Below are 27,469 nucleotides of genomic sequence, written 5' to 3' on the forward strand. Positions count from 1 at the left end.
GGTCCTTCAGCCGAAAGGCTGTAACCTGACCCCAGGTAATGCGGTGAGTCAGAACCTCTAGGGCGCAGGAAGAAGCGTGTGGTATGCATGACCCCAGGGGCAGAGCTGGGCCTACAAGACTGTGAGATGGAAATCACCACGGGGTCTGGAATGGAGAGAGCTTCCCATGCCTTCAGGCAGCTGTTCAGCCACTGCAAGCAGTGTAGAGGGGATGTGACCTTGAGAGAGATTTTCCAAAATGTAAATTTGATCACGTCCCTCTTCTGCCTGACAACATCCCCTGGATGGCTACGGCCTACAAATACAGTCCAAGGAGGCTCCTCAGCACGGAGCGTGAGGCTGTCCCAGCCCGACGCTGACTTGGCCACACGCGCATCTCACCCCCTGCGCTAGGGCAGCCATCCCTAACTTCTTGCTGTTTTCTGAGCTTGTTCCATACTGTCACACTTCTGTGCCCCCCCCCCCGCCACACCCCCGCTGTGAACCCTTTTTCCCATCTCTAGGCAGCTCAGCACTAGCACATCTGACCTCATCAGCATTATGTGGCCCCCCCGAGGGCAGGGCCTCGACACAGCCCCCTTCACATGTGGCAGACTCCAGAGGCCACCGAACGGCGCATACATTTGATGAATTTGATGGCATCTGACCATCTTCTAAACTCCTAAGATGCCACTATTTTCCTTCATTCCAATAAGCATTAAATGGAGGGCCCACCGTGCACAGGCACAGAGCGAAGGCTGGGGATATACAGAGAGTAATAGTGACAATTATGTAAATGGAGGCAACCAGGGGCCAGGGGCCAAGGACCGGGCTGGGGTGAGGGAAGAGGAAAATAGGGGGGTGGGCACTTAGTGAAGACAGGCGTCTTGGTCCCTTTGTTTTCTAACCCCAAACCGTTCCAGCTAGTATGTAGGAGGAGAGGAGGAAAGAGAACGCAACAGCATGGTCCACCTGGAGATGAACTCTGGTTCCTTCTCTCAGGATTCAGAACGGAAATTAGCTTTCTTGAGGAGGGCTCATCCCCACCCCAGGTCCCAGGTCGGTTGATGTGATTGTGTCTGTGGTTCTACAGGTTTGAGCTCAGAAGATGTCTCTCCTAAAGGCTCAGGGATCCTACATTTTTAGGGACTCACTTCTGTACCCTGACTCTTTCCAAGGGAATAGGTATCCGGGGGCCAATTTCCAACCTTGTCAGACCTGCCCTGCTTTACCAGCACCACACGGCAGGAGATACAAAGCAAGTTAGGGCCTGCCCACAAAAAAGATTCGCCTGGTAGCCTCGAGGGGCCAAGCAAAAGGCGCTGGAATCCAGGAGCAACTAAGTAAACCTACACAGCAGTCTGGTCCCTCACCCCTGCTGCCCTCAGCGGAGCTGATGCAGCCGACCCTCCGGTTTCTGCCCCCGAGCTGACGATGGAGCATTTGTAGGGTGGCACCAGCCTGGCTTCCCAGCTCAAGTTCTTACTGAAGAGCCCCAGTCCTCTTGCTCCTCACCTACAATTTAAAAAAAAAGCCCTTGGGTCACCCCCGTTTCTGATGGTGTCTAGAGAAGCAGGGTGTGCAGATACGGCTTCTGGTCCGGGTGCCCTGCCGCTCCAGTGTTCCACGGACAGCGGGGAGATGGGGGAGGAGACAGACCGTATCCAAGGCGGGTGCTGGGGAAGGGCCCTTGTGGGAGCCTCGAAACCCTTTTTCTTTCTTCCTTCCTTTTTTTTTTTTTGGCTCTTGACCACGGTTACTTTTCTTCCTATTTTTGTTAACACAAATCCCTAAGTGTGTTTGTGTCCGGGGAAAGTGCTGTGAATAACCGATGATACATTTGTTGATGAACTTGTGAATCATCCTAGGGGAAAGGGAGTCCAGAGAGCGGAGCAGGAGCTCTGGAGGCTGCATAGGATGTGTCGTAAAATATTTAGCAAATGATCGTCCAAACCACAGGGAAAAAGTCAGAGAGATGGGAATTTGAAAGCTGCCAGGATTTAAAAGCTATTTAATGCTAACCATCAGTGCCAAAGAGCTGAGAGCGGCTCCCTTCCTCCCTGCGTTGGCAGCGACAGCCCCGAGAACGTGGAGAGGCTTTGGACTGGCCATGGCTGCACTGAAAGGCTCTTTGTCCGCGCCCTCCTGTAAACAAGGGATCTCCTCTGAGGTGCTATCCTCACCTTGCCTACTGCCCGCACCCTCTCTCTTTCTCAGGATCCCCCAGTGATAACTCTCCAGGAGGCACAGCAGGGAAGCCGCTAGCTGCTTGGCATCAAGGAAAGAAAAAACAGCCCCATGATGGACTGAATTTGTCACTTTCCCTTCCAACGTTCTGATGTCACTTAGACAACGACCTCAGTCCTTTGGTTCTAAAGGTCTGAGCTCAGGAGCTGTCTCTCCTAAAGGGTTAGGGATCTTGCATGTTTAGGGCTGGGGTCAGGACTCACTGCTCTAACCTGACTCTTTGGAGATCTGTTTATTTTGGGGTAAAGGATGAAAAGGTCTTTCCTGATATTTTGGCTTGAAAGCCTCTAAAGTTATGTATGTCCTCCTCAGTATCAATACCACGAGGAAAGATAAACTAAGGGAGAAGCGGCAGGGCGATAATTTAGGTCAGTGGAAACAATCATCCTGGAGAAGAGAGACCTCAGCATAGTTTGCTGAGAGGCGTTCTTCAAAGTCATCATATGTGTTCATGGCTAAGCATTGCTAATGAACTTGGTGGCCTCAATCAACAAATCTGTGCATTATGCCAAGAAGGTCCCTGCTTTTAGGGAACATATCATCTATTTTGCTGGGGAGGCATGCATTACCTAAACAGATAATTAGCCTTTGAGGTCACAAAAGTCAGAGCTCCCTGGGCAAGGTGGTGCCAAGGAGGCCAGCAGGAATACCTGTAGCAAAATTGCTCTGTGTACATCGGGACCAGAATGCGGCCCTTCTCCCTCATTCGTGTTTTGTTTTGGTTTTGTTTCCTTTTGTTGTTGTTATTCCTGCAATTTTCCTTCCCTAGAATGTCTTCCCTTCCACTCTCTACCTATCCCAAGTCCAACACATCCTTTGAAGCCCACATGAATGAATTTACAGTCACTCATGACTTTTCCAATCTTCATTACTTTGAACTCTTAGAGTACTTGGAGTCTGAACCATTCATTTGGCACATGGTTGTACTGTGTATTTTAATCTGTTTTTAAGAAGGATTCATCTTTTCTCCTCAATTCAATGGTAAGTTCTTTTTGGCAGGTGCCACATCTTATAACACTTCTGTGTTACCCACAGCATCTAGCCGTTAATACCTGCCACTGGGTATTTGCACATGCCTTGGTATCCTGTTAGAGGGCTGCTGTTGGTGAGTGAAAATCTTGGTTGGGATTGGGGAAGAAGATTGAATTCTTGGTAGGCCTAGGGATACGTCCCAAACGAGTACTTCTGGGTTAAGAAACACATGCTCTGAGCAGTTTTTGGTCCTGAAGTTCCATTCTTAATTGTGATTTTTAAAGCAGATAGAAGGTTCAGAAAAGTTGTAAATTGAGTATAAAAAATTATTTGACTGAGAATGAAAATTGATCAGCAATTCCATTCATAGTGTTTCACATGTGTACGAAAGAAAGGAAAAAGAAAAGGAAGGAAGGAAGGAAGGGGGAGGAGATAAAAGGAAAAAAAGCCTGGAGGGTGGAGTGGGGAACACAGCAGACTCAGTCTTCAAATACAACAGCAATTTCATGATGTAATAATTTTTAATATTAAAAGTAAATTGTAAATGTATCTTTATAAACAATATGCATAAAATAGATCTATTATTCTAAAACCTTTTCTTTTTCAAATGCTTTTTCACAGTAATTTTTTAGGTGTCAGATTTTTCCCTCAAAATAATAGTGCAATTGGAAGAAGGAAAATGTTGTCAGTGAACTCGGACTTCTCTGCTAATACAAGTCCTTGTATATTTCCTGTAGAAGCGGGTGAAGACTCATGTCCGTCTCTGTTTTCTTTATTACTTGCAACAGCTGCACATGTTCTGTCACAATCTGTCTGAGGTCTGTCATTTTCTGGAGCAACTTGGCAAAGAGCTGAGAGGACTCGGGGTGGTTCAGCTTGAGCTGCAGCTCCAAGGCTTGCAGCAAGTTGTCTTGTATGTCCTCAATGGGCTTCACATTCAGCAAACCGGGGCGGTCTGGGGGAGCAGAAATGGAAGACAGAACAGCAGGTTCAGTTACAAAATTCTCTGGCTCCACATCTGAGGCATATTCAGCCAAACAACTCACTTTTTGTTGGTTTTGCTTTGGTTCTAAAATAGGGTATGGAGGGAGGGAAAGCAGATAGTGGGCAAGAACTGCATAGAAAGAGAATGGAATGAAAACCAAGACTATCAAAGCTCTTTCCAGGGCCGTTCTCTTCCTGGCCAAGACTAAATCTGTGTGACCAGTTGACAGAAGAGGGTGGCAAGGCAACTGTCTCACCAGACGGGGGACTCTTCTGCTGGCATGTTTCTACTCACTCAGAAATCTCATTTTCAACTTCTGTTCCGTCCTGATGAGTCTATGTTTTATAACCTCTACTTATTTTCTCACCACTACTTTAAATACACTTTTAACACAAACTTTGTCTTCTTTTTGCTTAATATAGCTCATGCATTTTCGAAGAGACAAGACATAGTTTTCAAATACTGTTACACTTGGGAAGGACAGACCAAATTTTAACATAGGCTTCTTCTGATTAGTGAGGTTGCAGGTAATTTTCACTTTCTTCTTTATACTTTTCCTTATTTGAACTTTTAAATGGCGAGCTTAAATTACTTTTAAGTTTTTAATGTTTTTGCTTCATGTAGCTCTTTTTAGATTCAACCTTAAATACTTTCTAGTATTCTTCTTTACTTTTACTTCTTTACTTTCTTGTATTCTATACTTCTTTTTCATCACATTTTCTAATGTATCCCTGCTGATGTTTAGAAAAAAATGATTGGCTTTGTTATATTGAATCTATTCCAGTTTCACTCTTGTCAATTCAAATAGTTTTTTATCACGGATTTAAAAAATTTTTTGGACAGACAATTGCATCTGCAAATAATCATAGTTTTATTTATTTCTTCTTTTCCAGTGTTTATAGTTCTCATTTCTTTTTCTTGCCATACTGCATTGGCTAATGTCGCTAGTATGGTATTAAATAATAGTAGTGTTGGGAGGCATTCTTGTTTTATTCCTAACCTTGAAGGAAATGCTTCTACTGGTTTACCACAAGTATGATGTTTACTGGATTATGGTGGATAGGTTTTTCTCCTGGCTCTCCAATAGTTTTAAAGTGTTTAATTTGTTTTAGTCAGGAATGTTGTTGCATTTCATCAAATGTTTTAAAGTTTTTCTACCTAGAGTGATGACCATATGGTTTTATCTTAATCTAGTGTAGTGAATTACATTAATAGATTTTCTTATACTCTTGCATTTGTTTGCTAATATTTTATTTAGGGTTTTTAAATTTGTGAGATTGGTCCAGAGTCTTTTTTTGTGTGTGTGCTACCTTTTGCCTATTTTGGTAATAAATGTTAACTAGTCTTATAGACTGAGTTGAGAAGTTTTACTTCTGTTTCTATGTAGTGATGATCTATTCCTTGATGGTTTCTTGGAATTTATTTGCAGAACCATCTGAGCCTGGTGGTAAATCTTTAACTATCTTTAATTTTCCTCCTATAGCTTTTAATTTATTCAGGTTTTCTACTACTTATAAAGGAAAATTTTAGTAATTTATATTGGAATAAAGTTGTATATAATATTCTCTTAGAATCTGAATCTCTTTTATTATTTTTATATATACCTCCTTTAACTTAATGCTCTTTATTTGTGTACTGTCTCACTTAAAACTTTGACTTGCCAAAGGCTTATCTATTTTTTGCTTTTTAAAAAAGCACAACTTCTGGTTTTACTGATCAACTCTGTTTTTGAAAACTGCCTTTTGTTTTCAGTTTAGCTAATTCATTCTTTTAACTTTCTTTAGGTTTTTTTTTTTCTTTCCTCTTTTTCTCATTTCTTGGGTTGAATGCTTAATTCACTTAGTTTCAGTATTTCTTATTTTCTGATAGATGAGGTTAAGGCTCTAAAATTTCCTCTGAGGGTCACTTTTGTTTCACCCCATAGGCTTTGGTAAATCATACTCTCACAGTTCTTTTCTAAATAGTCTGTTTTACTATTTTGATTTCACTTTTAATCTAAGAGTTATATAGAGACATGTTTTTAGATTTCCAAGTGGAAAGTCTGAGTGTTTTTGTTTTTTCTAATTTCTAAGTTTGGTTAGAATATAAGGTTTTCTCATTAAGGCTCAGCAGAGGGGCGCAGAGATTACGTATGACATTCAGGTCACTCACTTGATACCTTGTACTGATTCCAAATTTTAGCTCTTGAAGGCCAATCACCCTCTTTTTCTCATTTTAACTCTTCTCCCCTTCACTGTAAACTAAAGCACTGTATAAAAGTTTTTACTTCCCTTTTTAATGTTCCTCATTGTCTTGCCTCCGTTTATCATTGTGCCTTTGCTTAAGCCCTTTCTACACAAAGTCCCTCAAACATCCTACATTCTGTCATAACTGTGCTTAGGCACGTTCTGTTCCTCCTGCCGGGAGCAGTCTCACCTTCCCTCCAACCATCCTACTGACTTCAACCTACTCTTCAAAATCTAGCCCGTGTCCTTATGTCCTGGAGCCTTCCTGGAGATCATCCCTTCCTTGCCCCTGTTCTTCCAATCCCGTTTCTCTGGTCCTCATAGCATCCTACAAACACCTCAATTGCTACTGTCCTAGTAGATTACATTTATTGAGTGGTTATCATTTCCCAAAAATTGTACTGAGGGCTTTATATACAATGTATCATTTAATCTCCACAATAACTCCATGAGGTCAGTGCTTTAAGGAGGGGAAAATGAAGATTTAGAGAAAGGAGTTAAATCCTGCCCAAGATCTGCCACTTGCTAGTAAACAGCACTGCTGAAATTTCAATCTGATTCCGAATGCTATACTCTTAACTCTTATTACCTTGTATTATAGGTACTGATTTTCTTGTTTATCTCCCCTACTTGGCCACGAGAGATCAGAGGGCAGAGACTATGTCTTGATCATCTCTGAGGCTCCAGTGGAAACACAGGAAGCACTCAGTTGGCTGAGTTTATGAGTGAGAAGGCTTTTCTAGCCAAGAGTCCTGAATTGAAAAGTACAGTTCTTCTGGTTGGTGAACAAGCCTGAAGGCAGGATCAATGCACAAAGAAGAAGCCTCCGGAAATAGCGTTTTCCTGTATTTAGTAAACTCGAGCAACCTTTAGCCGCTGAGGTGAGACACAGGAGAGCAATGTGAGAATGATCTCAGGTGGGATTGTCGGAACTCTAAACATGCTCTTACATTTTTTTTTCTTTTTTCTTTTTTTAAATTACAGACGGAAAGTTACCTGTAGTTTGATTTTCTCCCCTCAACTTCTCTAACATCTCCCATTGACTGGAGTAATTTTTTTTTTTTTTTTTAAATTTCAGCACTTAATTTTGGAAACATTAGCAAGAATCTCAGCTTCTGAGAATGAAACAGATGATTTAGTCCTGGCCCAGAGAATCACACCCCTGGAGGAGTTGTCCTTTCTCACAGTTGCTATGCAATAATGAAACCCCCTGACACTTCAAGGAAAACCAGATCCTGGATTGGTGCCTTGGGTTTAATGGTTGCCGATCCTCCCCCTGAACAGACGTGCCAGATTTCAAAGGCCTGGACTGGACAGCAAACGCATGTGCGTTGGCAGTGGCAGCATTTTGTGTCGAGGCGTCGGTGTGGCTCCTCTGTGGCCTGGGACCCCACACCCTTGTGCAGACCCGCTGCTCGCTGGGGCCCGGGCTCCTCAGAGCCTTTTCTCCTTCCTCCTTCCTCTAGAGCAGCATCCGTGGGGTCAGAACTTCTGCAGAGGAGATTATGTTAATCTACTAGGTTTCATTTATCGTGACAGTGCAAACAAGCAAACCCTCAAATGCAGCGGATCGGGCTTGCTGGAAACACTTGGCTGCTGTGCGGTACAATGGAACTGTTCCCTCTAGGAGTGGAGAAGGATCTGGTTTGGATTTTCAAACCTCTCTTTGGCAAGTTATTTTTTATGATGTGACAGATGAAGTTTGGCTGAAATTTTGTGGCCACTGATTTATATTTTCTCTAGTGACAAGTTAGATCATTTACAGATCTGTCCCACTGTCGCCCTTACTGAGCCTCAGTCAAGGCAAGAATGGAGTGCAGGAGAGTGGGAAAGTGGTCTGTTCTACTTTTAGGTCTCTCACTAACCAGCTCTGTGACCTTGGGCAAACTGATCAAGTTCACTGCGCCTCAATTTTCTCCTCTGTAAACGAAAAGGACTGGATTAGAGAGATACCTCTAAGACCCTAGTTCAAAAGTTGTAAGCTTTATTCTTATTTGTAATTCCCTTTACAAAAGTCACATAATTAAACTGGGGAAATTAACTCAAAATCTAATTAGAAAAGTATATCAACAGGCTTACACATTACACTTAAAACATTTGGCTTATTTAAAAAGCAAAAAAGCTTCCTTTGGTCTTAAGCACTCCCTAGGGTCAGGGGCAAAAGGGATTTGTCAGGCTTGTCCCCACCCTTTACCCTCCAGTCAGCGCCAAGGCCTTCCCTGCTTCCCCTGCCTGTCTTTCTCTTTCCACTTTCCTTCTGCTCACACTTGAACACTTATTGAGCTAAGCTGGGCACCACAAACGTGCCATAGAAATCTGTCTAAAGACCCAGCCGTCCTGGGTCCCTTCTCTTCCCTCTCCCTTTCCCATCGGCCCAGGGCCTGCTAAGGTATTGTTCTTAGAAGGCTGGTCTGAGGTCCTCTCCCTACACCTTGCTGAGGGTTAGAGTTGGGGTCTGGAATAGGATCAGGGTCAAGGGACCCTCTTCATTGGCCCTAGGTTGCCTAGAAAGCCCTTTTGGGAAAGTGCGTGCTGACTCAGGCTCCAGGACCCAACACTCGAGGAAGCTGGAGTCAATTACCGGTTCCTTACTCCCCAGGCTGCAAAGAATTGGGAAAGAAACCTTTCCGGTCCCCATCGTGCAGCGCTGGAATTGATTAGAGAGCACTGTTGATTGTGGGCAAATCTACAAAGCTCCCATCTTATCCAGATCTGGTTCTGTTAAGTGAAGAGCTTATCTGAAGCAGATTCAAATTCTCTGGACCCTCCTGGGATCTGCCCACCTGGGCCAGGCATTTCCCTAGACCAGATTTTCTCAGGAGGGGTCTCAGTTAGGGAACCAGATGGCCACAGAGGCATCTCCTGAAGGAGATGCAGAAAAACCAAAGCGCGTGGTTTTGTTTCTTTTCTAGTTGCTGCTGTCATGCTGTTCCCAGTCTTTTCCTATTGGATTTCTTTCTGATGGAGACAAATCTGAAAAGGATTGTACTCAGGGCATTTAGGAAAAAGAAGTCTGATAGCTGGGCAGCTGTAAATTGATCCGAAGGCAATGGAAGAACTTAGCTCAGGTGTGGGCTGAAACTGAAGGGAGGTGGAGCTCCCGGGAGCTCACACTTTGCATTTCACTTCCTTTTACTCTTGCTCCCCAATTTCCTTTTATTCCATTGCTTCCTAAGTTCACAGATGTGTTAAAAAGAGGAGTGGATTTGGGAACTGAAGACTTGATCTCGTCTCTCCTCCACTTAGCTTCCATGTGACTTTGGACAAGTCATCTTATCTTTCTGGGTTTTGGCTGAATTTTCAAGGCAACAGTGGTGTTTCTTTCCTAAGGTCATGGTTAGAAGGAGTTAGGTAAAGGAGCTTTATAACATATTACTATTCTCTGTGTTTGTTCAGATAGAGGCAGTTTCCACAGGAATGGGGTCCGGAGCGTAAGCAGGGGTGGGGTGGCATGTATGCAGTTGGGAAATGGGAGGTTTCTGAGCTGTTATTGGTAGAGCATAAATACAGGAGCATGAGAAAATGATTCCTGATGCAGATACACGTTTGGGGTTTTGGGCAAGTTCTCATTCCTGTAGTTGAACACATGTAAGCAAGACTGAGAACAATGATGAAACAGAGAAGCCCCCGAGCCTAAATTCACTTCTTCCTTAGAGATGGTGTTAGGGATTCTGCGGTCCTTTTCTGATCTAACCATCAGGATCATGGGGCGCATTAGGCAAAACTCTGAATTCATCCAAGTCTGTCTTTGGTAAACTGGTATGGCCTGTAGCAATTCCCTCCCACCATCCTACCTCTAAGAGAAAATAACCTAAGAAAGTTTCACATGTTCTTTTCATATTTAAATTTGAACCGGGGCTTGACTGAGTGCGGGCTTGATTCTCAACGCTGCCTCCACACTGAAATCATATGGGGAAATTAACAACACGCAAACTAATACCTGGGTCCCATCCTGAGAGACTCCGATTGCCTTGGCCTGAGGTAGCTTACTTGCTGGGTAGTCTCGGGCGAGTTCCTTAACCTCTCTGTACCTTGGTTTCCTCATTTAAAAGATGGAGACATGACAGTAATCTAGCTCGCAGTGTTGTCAAGAGGATGAAATGAGTTACTAGATGGAAAGTGCTCAGAGCAGCGTCTGACACATGGGAAGTTAGCTATTTCTATTCGCACTAGTGAACAGTACAATCCAACGTGCCTCTTTTCTTTCTCCTCCTCTCATTGCTGCGATGCTCTTGGGTCTTCTCTGTATCTTTCCTATTCTTTCTCCCTTAATTGCTCCCTTCTTCTCCACCCCGCCTTCTAGATGCTTCTCCCTTTCCACTCCTGGGACTGCACCTTGCTGGGGATGTGGTGTCTAGAATCCTAGCAAGGCCAGCCGAAATTAATCAGAAGTGTGAACAATGGATGATCTGGGGAGAAATGTGGTTGATGGCTGCTATCAGGGAAAGGGAACAACAGAACAGAGATCTTGTACCGAACAAATAAAGATCATCGGTGACAATCATGTCTGCCGCGAATGCACGTGTGGCTAGTGGAGTCCTTCCCTCTGAAGTGGTCCCGTTCTAACATATCCCTGTTAAACAACAGTTAAATAAATGCTTTCTCTGTCTGTGTCCAAATGACAACCGCAAAATGACACAGCAATGACACGTACTATTTGGCTAGGATGGAGGGCGCGGATGACCACCACAATGAAACCAAGCCCAGGCCATATTTTCTTTTATCTGCCCATTAAGTAGCAATTGCACACCAAGTCCCCTCACCTCAAACACTCAACTACCACCTCCAAAAGCCACCTCCCCACCTACAGCACAGAACACAAAAGTATCTGGTAACAAGGTGGACAGCGCTTCCTCTCTGCAGCGTTCAAAGCTCGTTGCATCTCTCAACGGCACCTGCTGTGAACGGAGCGTGGGGCCCGTTTTATTTCCAGCTCTTTCAGAATGGAAACGGGACCGGAGACTTCCGTCCTGCCCTTGGGAAGTCCCATCTTTCCTACCTCCTTTCACCAGGGGTTTGGGTCCCCTCATTCTGGTCATTTGTGGTCACTCAAGTGAAGCTCAGCCCCATGGTTTGCTCCCCTTCCCCGTGTCCCCCCCAGGGGAGCAGCGGGCCCCCCTCAAGCCGAGGGATGCAGATAAATTTCTGCCCCTTCTGTGTCCCACACCAGCTCTGATCAAGACTGGGAGGTAGAGGAACCAGGCTTGAGTGGAAAGATGGAGAGTGGTTTCTTCTCCCCCATCACGCCTGACACACTCATGCTCCGAATCCAATGACTCTCCCTTGCTTCCTCCACCTCTAGAAATGCCAACGGCAAACCAAAGGGAGTCAACAAAATAAAAAGTGGCCAAGGATTTGTTCTCTGCACCTCTCCCCTCCCCCCACGTCTTCCTTTGCAACCTCTTGGAGAAGAACCTGTGATCTCAAAACATAGGCGTGATCTCCAACCTCTAAGTATGACCTCTTAACACATAATGTGCCCCAAACTTTACAGAATTCCCCACCACACTCCTGCTCCTCGGCGCCTCCTTCACGGGCAGCAGGGCCCAGAGTTCTCCCCTCCCTCCCCTCCCTCCAGTATCTCTGTCCCTCGGGGTTTTGTTCTCAATCCACAGCTAATCCCCTTAAAGTGAGAGCTGATACAGGGATTAGCTGCTATCTCCTTAGGAGTATTTATATGGTGCTAAGGGATTTTAAGAATGCTATTGGTGAAATTTCAAGCAATCTGACTGGCAGGGTTGTGTGGCGCTCCTTCACATTATACAGTACAGGGAAGAGGGAAAACGCGCATCTCTTGTGTGCTTACCACGCCCCAGGCATTGTGCCAGAGGCTTCACATAATGTTCTTTCATTTACTTACGGAACTGATAAGGAATTCAGGCTCAGGCAGGTAAATAACGGCCTGAAGTCACACATCTAGGAAGTGGTGGGGTGCGGGGTTTGGGGAGCCCACAGTCCCCCACCGCCCCATCCTGCCTCTCCTGGTCCACCGATGGGTGACGCGGCGGGACCCGGGGGGCACGCGCTCTCCCCGGGAGCGCGGGGCTCCTCACCACCTGCGCCGGCCTCTGGAACCAGGGCCGGTTTCACTCTTCCTCACTTGCGGAGGATCTGTCTGAGTGCCGTGCCAGTCTGGAAGTCGGCCTGGGGTCACCCAGAGTTTAAACACACATTGTGAGAACCCAAAATGATAAAGTGCTCCCCAAAGCGGCCCACTGACTGGCTGACTGAGCCTCTTCCAAGATGCTGGTGTGGGGACAGGAATGACTCAGCAGTTTGGCTTTCAAGCCCAAGTCTGTCTCTGAGGTCAAGTACAGCGAATGATCCCAGCCTACCAGGCCTGGGGTGAGGAGGGGATTTTCTCTCTGAAGCAGTCACAGATAAAGATGCTTCAACGTTCCACAAATGACAAAAGCCTCTGTGTGCGTGCACGCGACTGTGTGTAGTTTAAGTTTCTCAGATGATTCTAGTGTGTTTCTCTTCTCCCTACCCACCCCCACCCCCAATTCTCTGGTTTTGAGAATTTGGGTGCCAGCTGAGAACTTATAAATATACCTCCCTCTGTCTAAACCAAGTCTGTGAGGTTATGAGAAGAGTGAACTAATGGGACATTTCTAGATAACCCACACTGAGTCATTACTCAAAGCCATCCCGGCCACCTGACAGGATCTGCCCGCGGGTCACGGCAGCACAGTGGGGGGACCAGAACAGCAGGCGAAGAGAGCAGTGCCATACACCATGCAGACACGGAGCAGGTGCCCATTCAATAGTTTTCAATTAATAAATGAAGGCAAGTACTCTCTGACACAATCATGGGCCAGATGGGAGACATGAACCATGTAATCAACACTCTTCAACTGCCCTGCTCAAGGCTCAGTCACATGAGAAATCAGATGTCTGTGTTTATTCTCAATATCACGAGACCAGTCAGAAAAACAACTTTTACCACTCAGACCCCAGCCTAAGTCTTGTCCAAAAACACTGTACGGATAAAGTAGCTGAATATTTAACTGCCACAGGAGAATGGAAGAAAGTTGGCCTCTTGTTCTTCACAGGATTTTTAATACCTCAGTTTTCAAATATTTTTGGTTTTGTCTCCCCCCAGTTAACTAGTAAGGATGATGCCAACAGACAACGAAGACATGGGGGCCACTGGGCTGTGGAGAATCAGAGGCCCCCTGAGCTGGGGTTTCCTCAAGAACAGCACAGGCCCACTCAGGCACGTGCCCTCTATCTTTTGCTCCAGAGGAGAGCTCGGCTGTCCATTCTAACTGGTAGAAACAGCTTTGCAGTAAAATGGAAGGATCACACACGAGCTGTCACTATCCTCAAGATTTTGGAGGGCAGTTAGGGATGGGGAGGAGAGACGGACACGCACAAGCCCAGAGCCCCCCCCGCTCTGTCCTGCGGATCCTTAGTGCTCTCTGAGCTGGAGGGAGGGGTTCCCTGCACACGAATGCGAGGAGTGACGTTTGGATTGTCTCCGAAGGGCAGGAAGAAATTAAGGTACTGGAAGGTATTGTAACAATTTTAAATTTCTCGCACAAATTTTCCTGCAACCACTTCTCTCCATCGGAACCTGCTATAAGATGGTATCTGATTAAGCTCGGACATATTTACTTAGGTACTTAAAGCTTATGGTCAGCTTTTGCAGGGAGCTCTGCGAACGGGGGCTGTGCTACCAGAACAAATGGGAGAACCAGCACCAGTCTCGGCATTAACACTGGGCTCTGTTCCGTCCCAGAACAGTTCTCAAACCTGGGGTGTAATTTTGTTAGGCAGTCGGGTACAAGTGGTGTCTTGAGAAGGGCTTTGGAAAGCAGGAAGTAATATCTGGACTATAATAGGAAATTCTTGATGAAAATACTTGGCGGCAATATGGAAATGGGTAGTTTCTGATAACTGCCAAAGAACCCCAAGTCCAAGGTAAGGAACTGGGATGCTTCCACATCTCAATACACAAAAGGGCATCCGTTTTAAGGTCAGATTGGATCAGACCTTGGCCTCACCGATTAGTAGCTCTGTGACCTTGGGAAAATTGCTTAATCTCTCTAAACTTCTGTTTTCTCCATCTATAAAATGGGGATAATGAGAGACTTTCTAGAATTGCAGGAAAAATTAAACAAAGATTCAGAATGTAGGTAAAGTGCTTAGCATCTATTCTGGTTCACAATGAAGTATTCAATCAATGGCAGCTATTATTATTATTATTATTAATATTTGATTACTATTCATTCAACAAGGATGTATTCGTACTTATTCTGGGCCAGGTGCTGTACTTTGATTCTATTCTAATTCCAACAAATTAAAAAGTATATATTGATACACATATAAGTCAGGACCAAGGGTAAGAAACAGAGCTCCATGGTATTGACCTGAGAGGTCTAGGAGTTTTCCAACTGTCACAGAATATCCACTCTTCCTTGATCTGTAGATGTACATCTGTGAACAATTCCCCCTTCCTGTACCCTATGCTCCCTGCCCACTCAACAGCAGAAACGCACAGGATCGCTCCAAGAGCAGCTGTCCAAAATCGCTTCACAGAGAAAGAACACGGCTGGGACGGCTGGAAACAGGAGGAACTGCTATATAGGAGGTTTGTATAACCCAGCCAGACCCAAGAGGGTAAATGAGGGGCTGCATGACTTGCCATCTGTGACTGCTGCACCAATATTTACAGCTTCTCTGTCATTAGGATGGCGATGACAATCGGCCTCGAGAAATATATTGTAAAATCCAGTGAATTTCCTCCCCATATCTTGGAAGTTTGGGAAGAACTGTAATGGATTCCAAACTGTTTTGAATTAACAGAAAGAGCTTTTTCCTGTTTTTCCTGTTGCCGAGTTCCAGCTGGAACCCTCCTAAGCTTTTCTCCAGCAAACAGCCAACGCCCAAGGGGGCAAAGTGTCCAGTGGAGTGTCCTGGGGCTTGTCAGCTTTACTGAGCTTTCTACTTGGCCTTGGTTGCTGGTGGGTTTGAGGAGTTTGCTGGTGTGGCTGGCGTGAGGCTGTGGCGCCAGCTGCAAGCATGCCCTTGCTGGAGGCAGTGTGATTACTCTTGACGCCACCCATCCAGGCAGCGAGACCAGAGCGAGCGGGCAAGGGAAGTTCTTCCCTTATCACCACGCCCAAGGAAGCTGTGCTTCTGGACTCTGGGCCAGACCTTCAGGCGAGCAGTGACGGGACCACAGGTTGGGGCCACCGACACAACGAGAGAGTTGACCACATCCGCCAGCCAGGTGGCAGAAGAGACACTGGGAGGTGACAGTGAGGACACCTGGGTTTCCCTCCTAGTACCGCTGCTCACTAGTTGTCAGCTCACCTAAGTCTATGACTCTCTCTTCTCTTTCTATGGAATAAGAATGAAAATACAGGAGAATTGTCAGGATCTACTGAGAGAATGAAAGGGACAAAGTGCTGTCCTTTGGTTCTGGAATGTTGTTCTTTTTAGTCTCATTCTTCTTGCCTGAAGCTCGGAGGAGAAAGAGGGAGAGAGGAGAAAACCTTGAGAAGAACTAGGTCATCTTCCTCAGCAAGTGGTTTGCGACCTGAATAAATAGTAGAAATGCTGAACACCAGGCCAATCTAAGGACCAAATCTAACAGCATCAGCAGTTTCTAGGACTGAAGCTGAGTGACAGTGATCTTTACTACTGCAACTCCAGTTTTCTCAGCAAATATTTAGTTGGGTCAAATCAGGTACTTTCATCCAAAAATCCCCTTTGGGTCCTCTGGGGATCCCCCGCCCTTAATCTCCCCAATCCCTCACCACCCCACTCTTACATAATGCCCATCTCCCCATTTTCCCTTCAGTCTAGCTTCATAGGCTTCACCAGAATGAAACTCTTCTGTGATTCTAAGGCCAGCTTAGAAGGAGGTCACCGGGATCCCTGCCCAAAGTGCTTCTCTGTCAAGTCACTAAAGCTATCTGTAGGCTTCAGAATAAACTGCAGAGGAGAAAATAATCCCTCTTGTTAAGAATAAGCAGGATCAGAAATTTGTTTACTGGACCAAACCTTCTTGCTTGCACGAATGTTTTCCCTTTCTGGAAAACCCAGGACGGGAATTGAGAAATTACATGTTGTACAACAAATTATATGTTGTACTCCAATAAACCACAATCTGGGATGTTGGTTTCACCATCTATAGATGACTGGGACACTGATCCCCCTTGGAACTCAGTCTTTGGATTGGGAATGACTGGAGTAGTTCTTTCTCTGGCCTCTACCCAACCAGCTTCTCTGGGTAAAGAAGGGAATCAAACTCCTTGGTGTTGAACAAACACGGGGTCCAGTTTATTCATTCTTATCTAGTGCCCATAGGTTGGCTTCATCTACAAAAGCAAACTTTGATCAGGGAAGGATGTGCCTTTTGTGATATGGGAACTAGTCAATGGTAAATTCTGTTTTTTTTTTAAAGGAAGTCTCAAATGATTCACAGGGTTTTCTTCTCATTATAACCACAGATATAAGAGTTTAAGAATGTATGACTGGCAGCTATCTTCAGATTTCTTTCACTGTTGTGAGGATCTAATGAAATCTGGATATTGGCTACTGTGAAGACAGTCTGGGAAACGCTAAAAGAAACTTGTTTATACAGCATCGACATTTAAATGATACTGTTTTTAATTTTCATAATTGAGAGCCAAAGTCTGCAGTATCTATTAAATTGAATAAGTTACTCTCAGAGCTATTTTTGACCAATTTAGAAAAGTTTTAAAGGCCTAACTGAATCACTGATTTTCAAATAATCTAGCTTGTGTGTTATGGGCAGTATATGGCATTTTTCTAGATGAAATCATACTGTTGTCTTATGTGCCCATAAGACACCATTGCTCAGGTTCAAAAAGCCCTGATTTATCATGATTATTTCTTGTCTAGACCTTTCCTGGATAGAAACTAAGTATCTTTGAATGGCTTATTTCAAATGCCTCCCTTAATATCTGTGGTAGGAATATAAACTGGTACAAACTATACGGAAAAACCATCTGGCAATAATGAAACAAAAGACTTAAAAATGTTCATAGGCATCTACCCAGCAATTCTACCTCTGGTAATTTAGAATGAGAAAATAATCTGAAATGTTAACAGAAATTTACACATAAGAAGAATCACTCCAGTGGAATTTAGAACACATTTTCCATAATTTTTTATATTCTTCTCTATAGGTTCTTATAACAAATTATAAGCAACCCAAACATAAATAGGAAGATAATTTAGTATGTAATGGTCTTTTATAAAATGAAATACGTTATAGTCATTAAAAATGGCAGCATATATTAGAGAAATGCAAATCAAAACTACAATGAGATACCACCTCACACCAGTCAGAATGGCCATCATTAAAAAGTCTACAAATAACAAATGCTGGAGAGGGTGTGGAGAAAAGGGAACCCTCCTACACTGTTGGTGGGAATGTAAGTTGGTGCAGCAACTATGGAGAACAGTATGGAGGTTCCTCAAAAAATTAAAAATAGAGTTGCCATATGATCCAGCAATCCCACTACTGGGCGTATATCCAGACAAAACTATAATTCAAAAAGATACATGTACCCTTATGTTCATAACAGCACTATTCACAATAGCCAAGACATGGGAACAATCTAAATGTCCATCAACAGATGAATGGATAAAGAAGATGAGGGGTGTGTGTGTGTGTGTACACACACACACACACACACACACACACAACAGAATACTACCCAGCCATAAAAAAGAATGAAATAATGCCATCTGCAGCAACATGGATCCAACTAGAGATTACCATGTTAAGTGAACTAAGTCAAAAAGAGAAAGACAAATACCATATAATATCACTTCTATGTGGAATCTAAAATATGACACAAATGAACCTATCTATGAAATAGAAACAGACTCACAGACATACAGAACAGACCTGTGGTTGCCAAGAGGGAGCAGAGGTGGGGGAGGTTGGGGTTAGCAGATGTAAGCTATTATATATAGGATGGATAAACAACAAGTTCCTACTGTATAGCACAGGGAATCATGTTCAATATCCTGTGATAAACCATGATGGAAAAGAACACAAAGAAGGAATGTACATCTGTATAACTGGATCACTTTGACAGCAGAAATTAACACAACACTGTAAATCAACTATACTTCAATTAAAAAAAATTTTTAAATGGTAGCATATATATATATATATATATATTGTATATATGCTAGCACATACATAGAAACTTTTTGGTAAGGGGAAATAGGACTCTGTTGATCCTATTTTATTGTGAGGATAGAGAGCTTTACTTTTCACTTACACCTTTCTGTACTCTTTGAATTATAAAATGACCATATATTACTTTTATTTTTAAAATTAATAAAAATATTAATAAAGAGTATTAGTGGCATGAGAAAATGATTAAGTGAAAAAAGGAATATAAACATGGTATGTATAGTATGATTAGGAAAAATCTTAGAAATATATCACATGTTAATAATTATATTTCCAACTTTCAATAAAAATAAAATGTGCCTTAAAAATATTAGCTAGTAAAACAATACCAACTTGTTTTCTAATCTGGTTTTCCAAAATTGAATCTTTTTCTCCCAGTGGACCTCAAATAAACTGGAATCTCATTCTTCTTTGCTGAATTAATCACAGATCCCAGATGATCAAGGGTCAATTTGTTTAAGAAGTAGATTCCGTCAAGATATCAAAACATGTTGGATAGTGTATTTTTGTTACATAGAACGTAACACAAAAAAGGGGTGCTGCTTCAGACTTAACTTGTGCTGTGCTGTTATCTATGTGCACCCTAGTCATGTAAAGGGCAGTATCAGTGTAGACTCTGGAGCTACACTGCCTCGGTTCATCATCCTGGCTCCATCTTTGCTGCCTGGGTAATCCTGGGCAAGTGACTGAACCTTTCAGTGCTTTAGTCTCCTTGTTTGCAAAACGGTACTTACCTTACTGGGGTTGTGAGAATTAAATGAATGTGTGTGAAGTGGCTAGAACACTTCCTGCACACAGTAAGTACTTAATAAGTGTTTGCTACTATTATCATCACTGATACACCATGCACCTGATTTCAGAAGCATTCTGCGCTGGAGTAATTGGACAACAAAGGACTGCTCTTTGTAACATGCTGTCTAGTTACACACAGCTTACATCTATAGGACCACTGTCCCCTACACATCAGTTTTCACGCACAGAGGATATCCTGTAGAGTACACACAAAAAGCTCGCCCGAAGTCCATTTCAGTCATGACAACTGGTCACTTGAAAACAATCTTTATATTAGAGAGATGACACTAAAACTTTCTTCTACTCAAGTTGGAAACGTGGAAGGCCAATGAAAGTAGGATTTAGTGTAAAACCTGGCTGTCGGAGTTGGTTAGTTAGATCATGTCCTTGCAAGGCCAAAAGTACAATGACTGGCTAAACAACTCAGTTTATTTCTCTGTTGGGTGTTCTTTGGTTCAGACTGCAACCTTAATCACAGCCAACCACCTCACAAAGGTTCTTCAAGGGGAGCCAACAGAGGACTCTACACGGGAGAGGAGACACGGCTCAGTAAATGTGTGTTCCTTGATTCCTGATCCTGGGAAAGCAATCCAAAGTAACACCTCACTGATGCTGGGGCCAGACCATAATTTGATCACAAACACAGTGGTGCTTTCTCTATGCCAAGTGAGCACTGTCTTACAAAGTTATATATGTCATTACTTACATGAAGACTAGATTGGCCTTCTGGAAAGGAAAGGAAAAAGACAATAAAGAGAAAAAAAAAAAGGAGAAGAGGGCATTTGTCTTCCATGTTTGGATTTGACTAGAAAAAATATTTTGAAGAATAAACGAAAAGTACCTGATTTACCTGAGTTACCCACAGCCTTCAAACAGAAAGTCAACAATATTCTTTCTCGGTACGTCACATAGGTAGTTACACTCCCATGGCATTAAGCCATTGGCATTTTCCATATGAAAAGTGTGGTAAGTGCAGAGAGAAAAGGCACATAGCCTAACACTAAGGAAAGTCCAAATTCTTTCAGCCATCCCACCACCACGCCACCCTCTTTCACGGAAGATCCAAAGAAGCAGCTTACCTCCACTGAGAATAATGACAGCTATAAATATTGCCAAGTCGCTGTCATCTAATTCCAGTGCATTGAACTTCACAGCAAACTCGAACTTGGGCTCCATAAAGTCACCAAAGGGCTTTCGCAGGCTCTTTAAAAACTCCCTCGTCATGAATCCTTGGCCCTCGGATATGAGAACCCCATCTTTATTCATCAAGGAGGCCAGCATCGTGTAGATGATCTCATGGACGCCGTATTTTAGGAGAGTTACTTGGTCATTCAAGTCAAGATTTACAAACCCAGGAATACTCTTGGCATACTCTGTGATCTCCTGCACAGCTTCCACGGAACGGAACTGACACCCCTGAAAGATGCGGATGGCCACTTCTTTGCTCGGCTCCTGCAGGGGGGTGATGTGCTTGAACTTGATTTTATCTTCTCCCATCATTAAGGAATTCATGTCATAGATAACAAATGGCTGCAAAGAAAAAAGGGAGAAAATGGCTGAGTTGGCGATTTCTAATTCAGTCAACACCACCCCAGGTTCTTTATGTACACTTGCTTTGCTAACTAAAATCTTTAAAGTCTAAAACAATTAATAATGAGAAAATACTCATGTCTTGATTAATCCTCCAAATTGTCTTCTGGGACCAAACATATTTCACTAATATTGGCCTCCCTTTCCTTCCACTTATACTGCAACACCTTACCTGTGACTGGCTAATAGCTCCAATTTCCGTTGTTTGGAGGGTCTTTGTTGTTGATTTTTCAAATGATACGAAATCTACTGTTTATTTTGGCTTTCAATGGTATATGTTTTTAACCTTCTTTCAATAAAAAAATTATTTCAGCAACTCAGGGTTGAACAGACCTACTTGGACATAAAGTAATCTTGCAATTATAGAATAAATCTACTCAGATCTTGAAAGAAACACAGTGTGCATGTAAACTACACTTAACTATAAAAAAAATCAGTCTGAAAGCAGATTAAAAATACTGAGCCAAGAAAATGTCTATTTCATTTTTTTTTAATGCTCTGGAAGCAATCTGTTTCAGAAAGAGCAGCTGTGTAAGGCCTGTGGGTAAAAGCTGCAAAAGTGTCAAATTAAAAAACTTATTTTTCAAAGTATGTATCCTTAAGAGTCAAGAATCAATAAAACATTTATCAGTTACTCAGGTTTACAGCAGGCTGCTTTCAAAAGCACTGTTGTGTTAGTCACAGATGATCTTTCTCTTTCATTTCCTCATATAGAATTAACCAAAGGTTTGTGGTCCCTGTGAAATTCTCAAGGCTACTCTGAATGAGAAGCGGCTACACTTTATATATATAGTGGATCTACTGAGCTCCATAAGGAGTTACCCTTAATAAGAGTTGAGGGTATCTGGGTTCCAGCTTTGGTTCTGCGGTAAACTACATGACTTTAGAAAAGTCATTTATCTTTCCTAGGCCTCAAATTTCTCAACTGAGGGGAGTGGATTGCATTGCAAGTTTCCAACTCTTCTCTTGAGGATATGCTAGTTGCACTTCTCAGATGTAGTGTCTGTGATGTATGTGTGTGTGTGTGTATCTGTGTGAGTGTGCATGCATACTACATGTCCACTAAACATGAAGTCTTTGATATACTAAAAATAAAATTTCTTTTGAGCAGAGACGCTGAGAATTCTCTCCTCATTGGCAAGAGGAAGCAGATGCAATGAGTGCCAGCAGTAGCCAGCTTCAAGACCCACTGGTTCAGAGAATCTGACTATTAATCTCTATAGGAGTCTATGATCATCACCAAACTTTTTTTTTGGCTGCACCACATGGCTTGCGGGATCTTAGCTCCCTGACCAGGGATTGAACCTGGGCCCTGGCAGTGAAAGCGCGGAGTCCTGACCACTGGACCGCCAGGGAATTCCCTTCACCGAACTAATAAGTCTATTCTACACTGAAGGAAATAACAGTAATACTAAGGGGTTTTCGATGTTGAGTAGATTTCCAAACTTGCCTATTATTTCCACACCATTCACTGGAGTTATTCCAGAAACTGTTACTTTTTTAAACCCCAAAATTCACTTCAATTGTATTGTTTAGCAAATACAAAACCACAAAGTAGGACAGATGTGAGTAACCCAAGAGTAAGCTCGCCTGGTGGCTCTAAGTCTTCAAGGAAACCAGGAGTGAAGAGTGCTTACTATGTTTTGGGCATTTCGCTCCCCCCCTCTCCCACTTCAGATTGATATTATTAACGGGAGAGGAAAAAAAGGATGGAGTGGATAAACAGTCACTTCAGTTAACACGTGCTAAGTTTCTCCAGAATGCCAGATTCTAATCATGAGAAAAACGTTAACAGAACCTAGGGAGAGGTGGTTTCTGTCCTCCAGGAGTTTTGTAGCGTATTATAATTTATGTTAACAAGAGCCTGGCTTTCTTTACTGCCATGAGAATCTGACGGTACCTGAAGAGTCCCCCTGCACCTGTACGAGTACCAATAACAACGGATATAACATTATCTCCTCTTCAGATATGAAAAGACGGTACCTCGATCTGCCCACTTCAACTTTTGGATGAGCTCAACCACTCAGCTTCTTGGCACAGAATGGATGCATCAAATTCTTCCACCTCCATGTAAGCAATTTATCTGGAACTATGCCCTGATAAATCATCCTGTGACTCTTCCCCTTGACTTCCCCTGTCCCCTCATATAAAGCCCCGGGTTCCTGTTTTCGAAATTCTGTGAGAGTTGCACATAGGGCACAATCCTGCTAATTTTCTCTCTCAATTTAACAACAATGTGACTTGGTAACCCCTTGGCAATCGGCATTGGTCAGGATTTCCTGGCAGTAAACACTCAAGGACACAGAAAAGAATCAGCAGCCCCCACCATCATGCCAAACCATTCCAGTTTTTTCTTTTTTTTAAAAAAAGATCCCTTCAGCGTTTTCAAAACGTGAACTGGCAGAGAATTATGGGTATTGACATGCAAATGAATCCCAGGTGGATTTCTTTGTTTTTCCTTGTCATAGCTGATTGTGCTGTTTTCGTTGCATTTCTTAAGTCTGCATAGATTCTTTCAACCCCCATGCGGATCTGTCAAACTGCAAGAGCGATCCGGACACGATGTGCCCAGAGATCTGCCTTTTTTGCCACCAATTCACCAATTCTTAGACTGCAGACAGTTCACTTGCACATTTCACACTGGGACCTCCTTACCCTGAAACAGCGAAGAGATAGTGGCCCACCTGGTTTGCAGAGGGCTGACCTCTTAAAACCACAGGTGGAATTCAGCCAGTGGAGTATATCTTGGATCATGAATTTAACATTACACTTCTGGTAAAATATTCCCCATAAAATGTACTTCACTTCCATGTTTCTGTATTTTCTACAAAGCAAAGGGAAGCCTTACATTCTCTATTAGCTTGCACCGTATCACTGGATGATCTGCCATTTTAAGAGGAACCATATCCTCTTCAAATGTGGTCTTAATGATTTTACACTTTTAGTTGGGGGCTAACAATGTATTTATCTTCAGACGCTATATCAAATGGCTAGAAAAGCATCTCTCCTTAACAGGAAAGAATGCTTAATTATGTCTAGGATGTTATCAGGGATAGATCCAGGCTTTGTGGGGCCTGAAATGCACACAATTGTTGAGGACATTTACAACAACTGTTGGGTTCAGTAATACAAATTATAAGAATAAATAGCTCAGGCCCTTTCTTGAGCATTGGAAGGGCTCAGCACAAGGGAGAGGCCCTGAAGCTTCATTAGCTTCATGGTGAATGGGTCTTTGGCTGTTATCAGTGCTTGTACTTCTCCTATTTTGGACACACCAGAACAAGGTCAGAATGGAATGAAGAAAATTGCACTTGAACACAATGTTTCTCCAGGGAACCAAAACGGTTTCTGTAAGAGGAAGTTAGTTTTCTTTGGAGAGATACATCCAGTGTAATTTATTTTGATATGTTTTGATTTTCAAAAACGGCTCCACATATCAAAACCGGGATGGGAATTAAGGGTACTGTTCTTAGAGATAACTAAAATTAGTTCTAGATCTATAGCACACCTGCTATGTATAACACAAAGATCATGGGGGAAGCTGGCTTACTAATGAAAACAAAGTAGAGTAATAAAACTTTACTGTTTTGAATGGACAGATAGAACAATATTGTTTCTTAGTAGTCCAACAACATCAGCATTTTAATATACAAGTTGTTTTAGTGATTATACATGAATGCTCTAAGTTTACAGCTCCTTTTGAATAATCAAACGGCAAGCTAGAGGAGATAAATGAGAAAATCAACTAAGAAAGCACAGATTATTCTGGTGATTTCTCCAATTTGGGAGATTGAAATTAGTGCAGAATTCAATCACCTGGTAACCACGTCAGAGTTAAAACTGGCCTGGAAAAAGGTGTGCCCCATCCCATGGGGCTCTCCTGCTAGTCTTAGTTTTCCTGACAGATTAGAGCAAAGGCTCAAGGAAGAAAATTGAATTCTTAGGGCCTATCTTCTTCATCTTCTTTTCTTCTTTCTTTTTATACTTCTGACTTTTCATCTTGTGAGACACACATGGTTCTCCTTGATTAGCTCCAGTGGGTGAATGTTAATCCAAAAGGCATTGGTTAGGTTTCCTCAACTTCTTTCTGGTTTCTCCCCTGTCGTTCCTATTTCCCTCTTGTTGAGAACCATGGAGTTTAGAGAACTAAAGGGTCTTCAGAAATAACCTACATCATCATTCTCTGACTATGTATGAATAAACTGAACTCGAGACTTTCCAAAGTCAAACAGCTATTTATAGCAAACCCTAAACCAGATCTCCTCACTCATGACTAATTCTTTTCTCTTTCTGTTGCTTTCTACATGACTTCCTCACTTTTGCTTTTTTAAAAACAATGACTATTCTGGGAGGAAGTGGAGCTTTTAAACTCTTATATGCCGGGATCTTGGAGGCAGTGTCCTTTGAACTATTATTTCCTAGAGATGCCAATTAAGTGCTGTATGTGATCGAAGTTAAGTTTGAAAGTTTCTCAAACATAATCTTGTTTTCCTACATGGTTTAGAGATTTAAGACAAATAAAAACTTAAAATGAAGAATTATTCACACTCTAATGAACCAGCACATAGCCACAGCTCTTAAAGAAAAGTCTATTGCTGGCCAAAATGTTACTCAGCTGGCAAACAAGGGTACTGGCCAACTGAGTCTAACCATTAAAAATGAAAAAAAAATTAAAATGTTTTTCTTCTTAACTATATAGAATATTATCTTTTTAATTTATTGTCTGAAAGAACACCATTGGTTCAGATCTGTTATATCTTTATATTCCCGACAGTATTGGAAATAAAGAAATTTATTGTTTTAATATGAACATATGGATTAGTGATTCCAGGAGCCCAACTTCTTTAGTCACCATTGAAACAAATCAGCACTACTACCCTGCTCTTTATACTGCGGTTCCCAAGGCCCTTTTCTCTGAGGGTCTGTTTGGTATCTTTCTTCCCAGGGAAGCAAATTCCAGCTCACTCAGGCTTTTCCACAGTGAAAGGGGGAAAGAGACCACACTTTGTTTAGTTGTTAAGTGTAGGATTTAAAAGGACAGATATCTTTCCAACAGTTTGAGTTACCAGATTCGACGGCCCTTGTAAATTTTAGGATGCGAAAATTTAAATGGGTACAGAACTGTTTTCACAAAAGTTTACATTTCAATACTGGTTTTACTATTTGAAAGGTTCATATTTCACACACTATTTAGAAGAACCGTTTTTATGATGGCACCAGTTTGCTCCTGTAATTATAAAAACAGTGACTCCACATAGATCCATCATAAGCAATGGGATGCTTTGGGACCCAAAGTCCAACATAGTACAAATAACAAGCTTTATTCCTTATTTGCAGACAGAGTGCAGCCAGGAAGGGCCTCACCATGTCTCAGATATGGAGTGAAAAGTTGGCAGACACACCAAGGGTTTTTCTATTTATTGTTTTATGACAAACCATGGCACTGAAGATGGTTTTTGAAAACCACTCTCTGTTTATTTTCATCAACAAACATGGGATCACGTGACACTGACACACCCAGTGCGATCATCGCATCAGGGGAGTAGTCAAACACTGGGAACTTCCAAAGTCCATTCAGTTCTCAGGTTGCCTTCAGGAGATAAGCAGCCTCGCTCTAGCATATCTGTGGTTTGTAGAGTTCAGTAGGTTCTCTCAAAGAAGGGGCTGGGCTGGAACAAGCCATTGAAAAGGAAGTAGCCTGTGCCGAGAGTCGGTTCCATTCCTATCTGAGGGTGGCTAAAAGGCCTAGTGCTCCTAAATTTTCTTCTCCGGTGATCACATCCACTGAGTCCATTTCCCATCTTTCCCTAAGCCTAAAGTTCCCAAGCATTATTCTTTGTGGCAAGACAATGAAAGTAGGGCCAATCATATCCCAAAGATATGCTATCTAAGTTAAAAAGATAGGAGGGGAGAAGGGGCATTTAATTTATCTGTTCATTTATCTGTTCTGTTCTGCAAGGTGGCACCAGCGAATAAGAGATAGAAGAGAATTTAGTGGGGAAGGGAGAAGCCCTGGTTGGCCTGGAGGCAAATGCTGGAGCTGGGCCTAGGCAATGGCTAAAATGAGCAGGAAGATAAATTTAAAGAATGGCCTCTTCAATAAAGTCATTTCCTTTTCCAAAGGTTCTGGGTAACTGGTCATCCATCCACTATGCTGAGTAGCCTCCCCCAGGCTTGACTGAACCAACCCTAACGACATCAGTTCAAGCAGGGTGTGTACAGTGAGAAGCAAACTGCTCTATCGCACCAGCCACGGCCCCTCTTCCACATCCCCCACCTTCTCAAGAGTCCACACTTCTGCAAAAGTTCTCCTATCAATGCAAATCTTAACTTTCAAAAGTCCTGGCCAAGCGATAACATAACAGCCCTGAGACAGATGCTATCAAATGAATAACATGACCACGTAAGATACAGAACAAATCTCTAGTCTCACTGGAAGTCACATTTTGATTTTTTTTCCCTTTCGCATATTCCTCTCTGAACTATTTC

At 42.8% G+C, this 27,469-nt stretch overlaps 1 protein-coding gene across 5 annotated transcripts in view; it reads right to left on the bottom strand.

The window, feature by feature from the left end:
- Positions 1-244: 244 nt before the first annotated feature.
- Positions 245-27,469, bottom strand: part of PPARG (peroxisome proliferator activated receptor gamma) — a 131,530-nt gene continuing 104,305 nt past the window's right edge. For 3 of the 5 annotated variants that reach the window (XM_082347933.1, XM_082347934.1, XM_082347935.1), the window contains 2 exons: positions 20,470-20,920; positions 245-4,153 (listed from right to left, as the gene is read on the bottom strand). In XM_082347933.1, the coding sequence (XP_082204059.1) occupies positions 3,906-4,153; positions 20,470-20,920 (699 nt within the window). In that variant the 3' untranslated portion in view covers positions 245-3,905. The remainder of the gene's footprint in view (positions 4,154-20,469; positions 20,921-27,469) is intronic. The other 2 variants (XM_082347931.1, XM_082347932.1) reach the window with 1 other exon arrangement.

This window comes from Balaenoptera borealis (genome assembly GCF_965194805.1).
Source record: "Balaenoptera borealis genome assembly, chromosome: 12".
Lineage (NCBI taxonomy): Eukaryota > Metazoa > Chordata > Mammalia > Artiodactyla > Balaenopteridae > Balaenoptera > Balaenoptera borealis.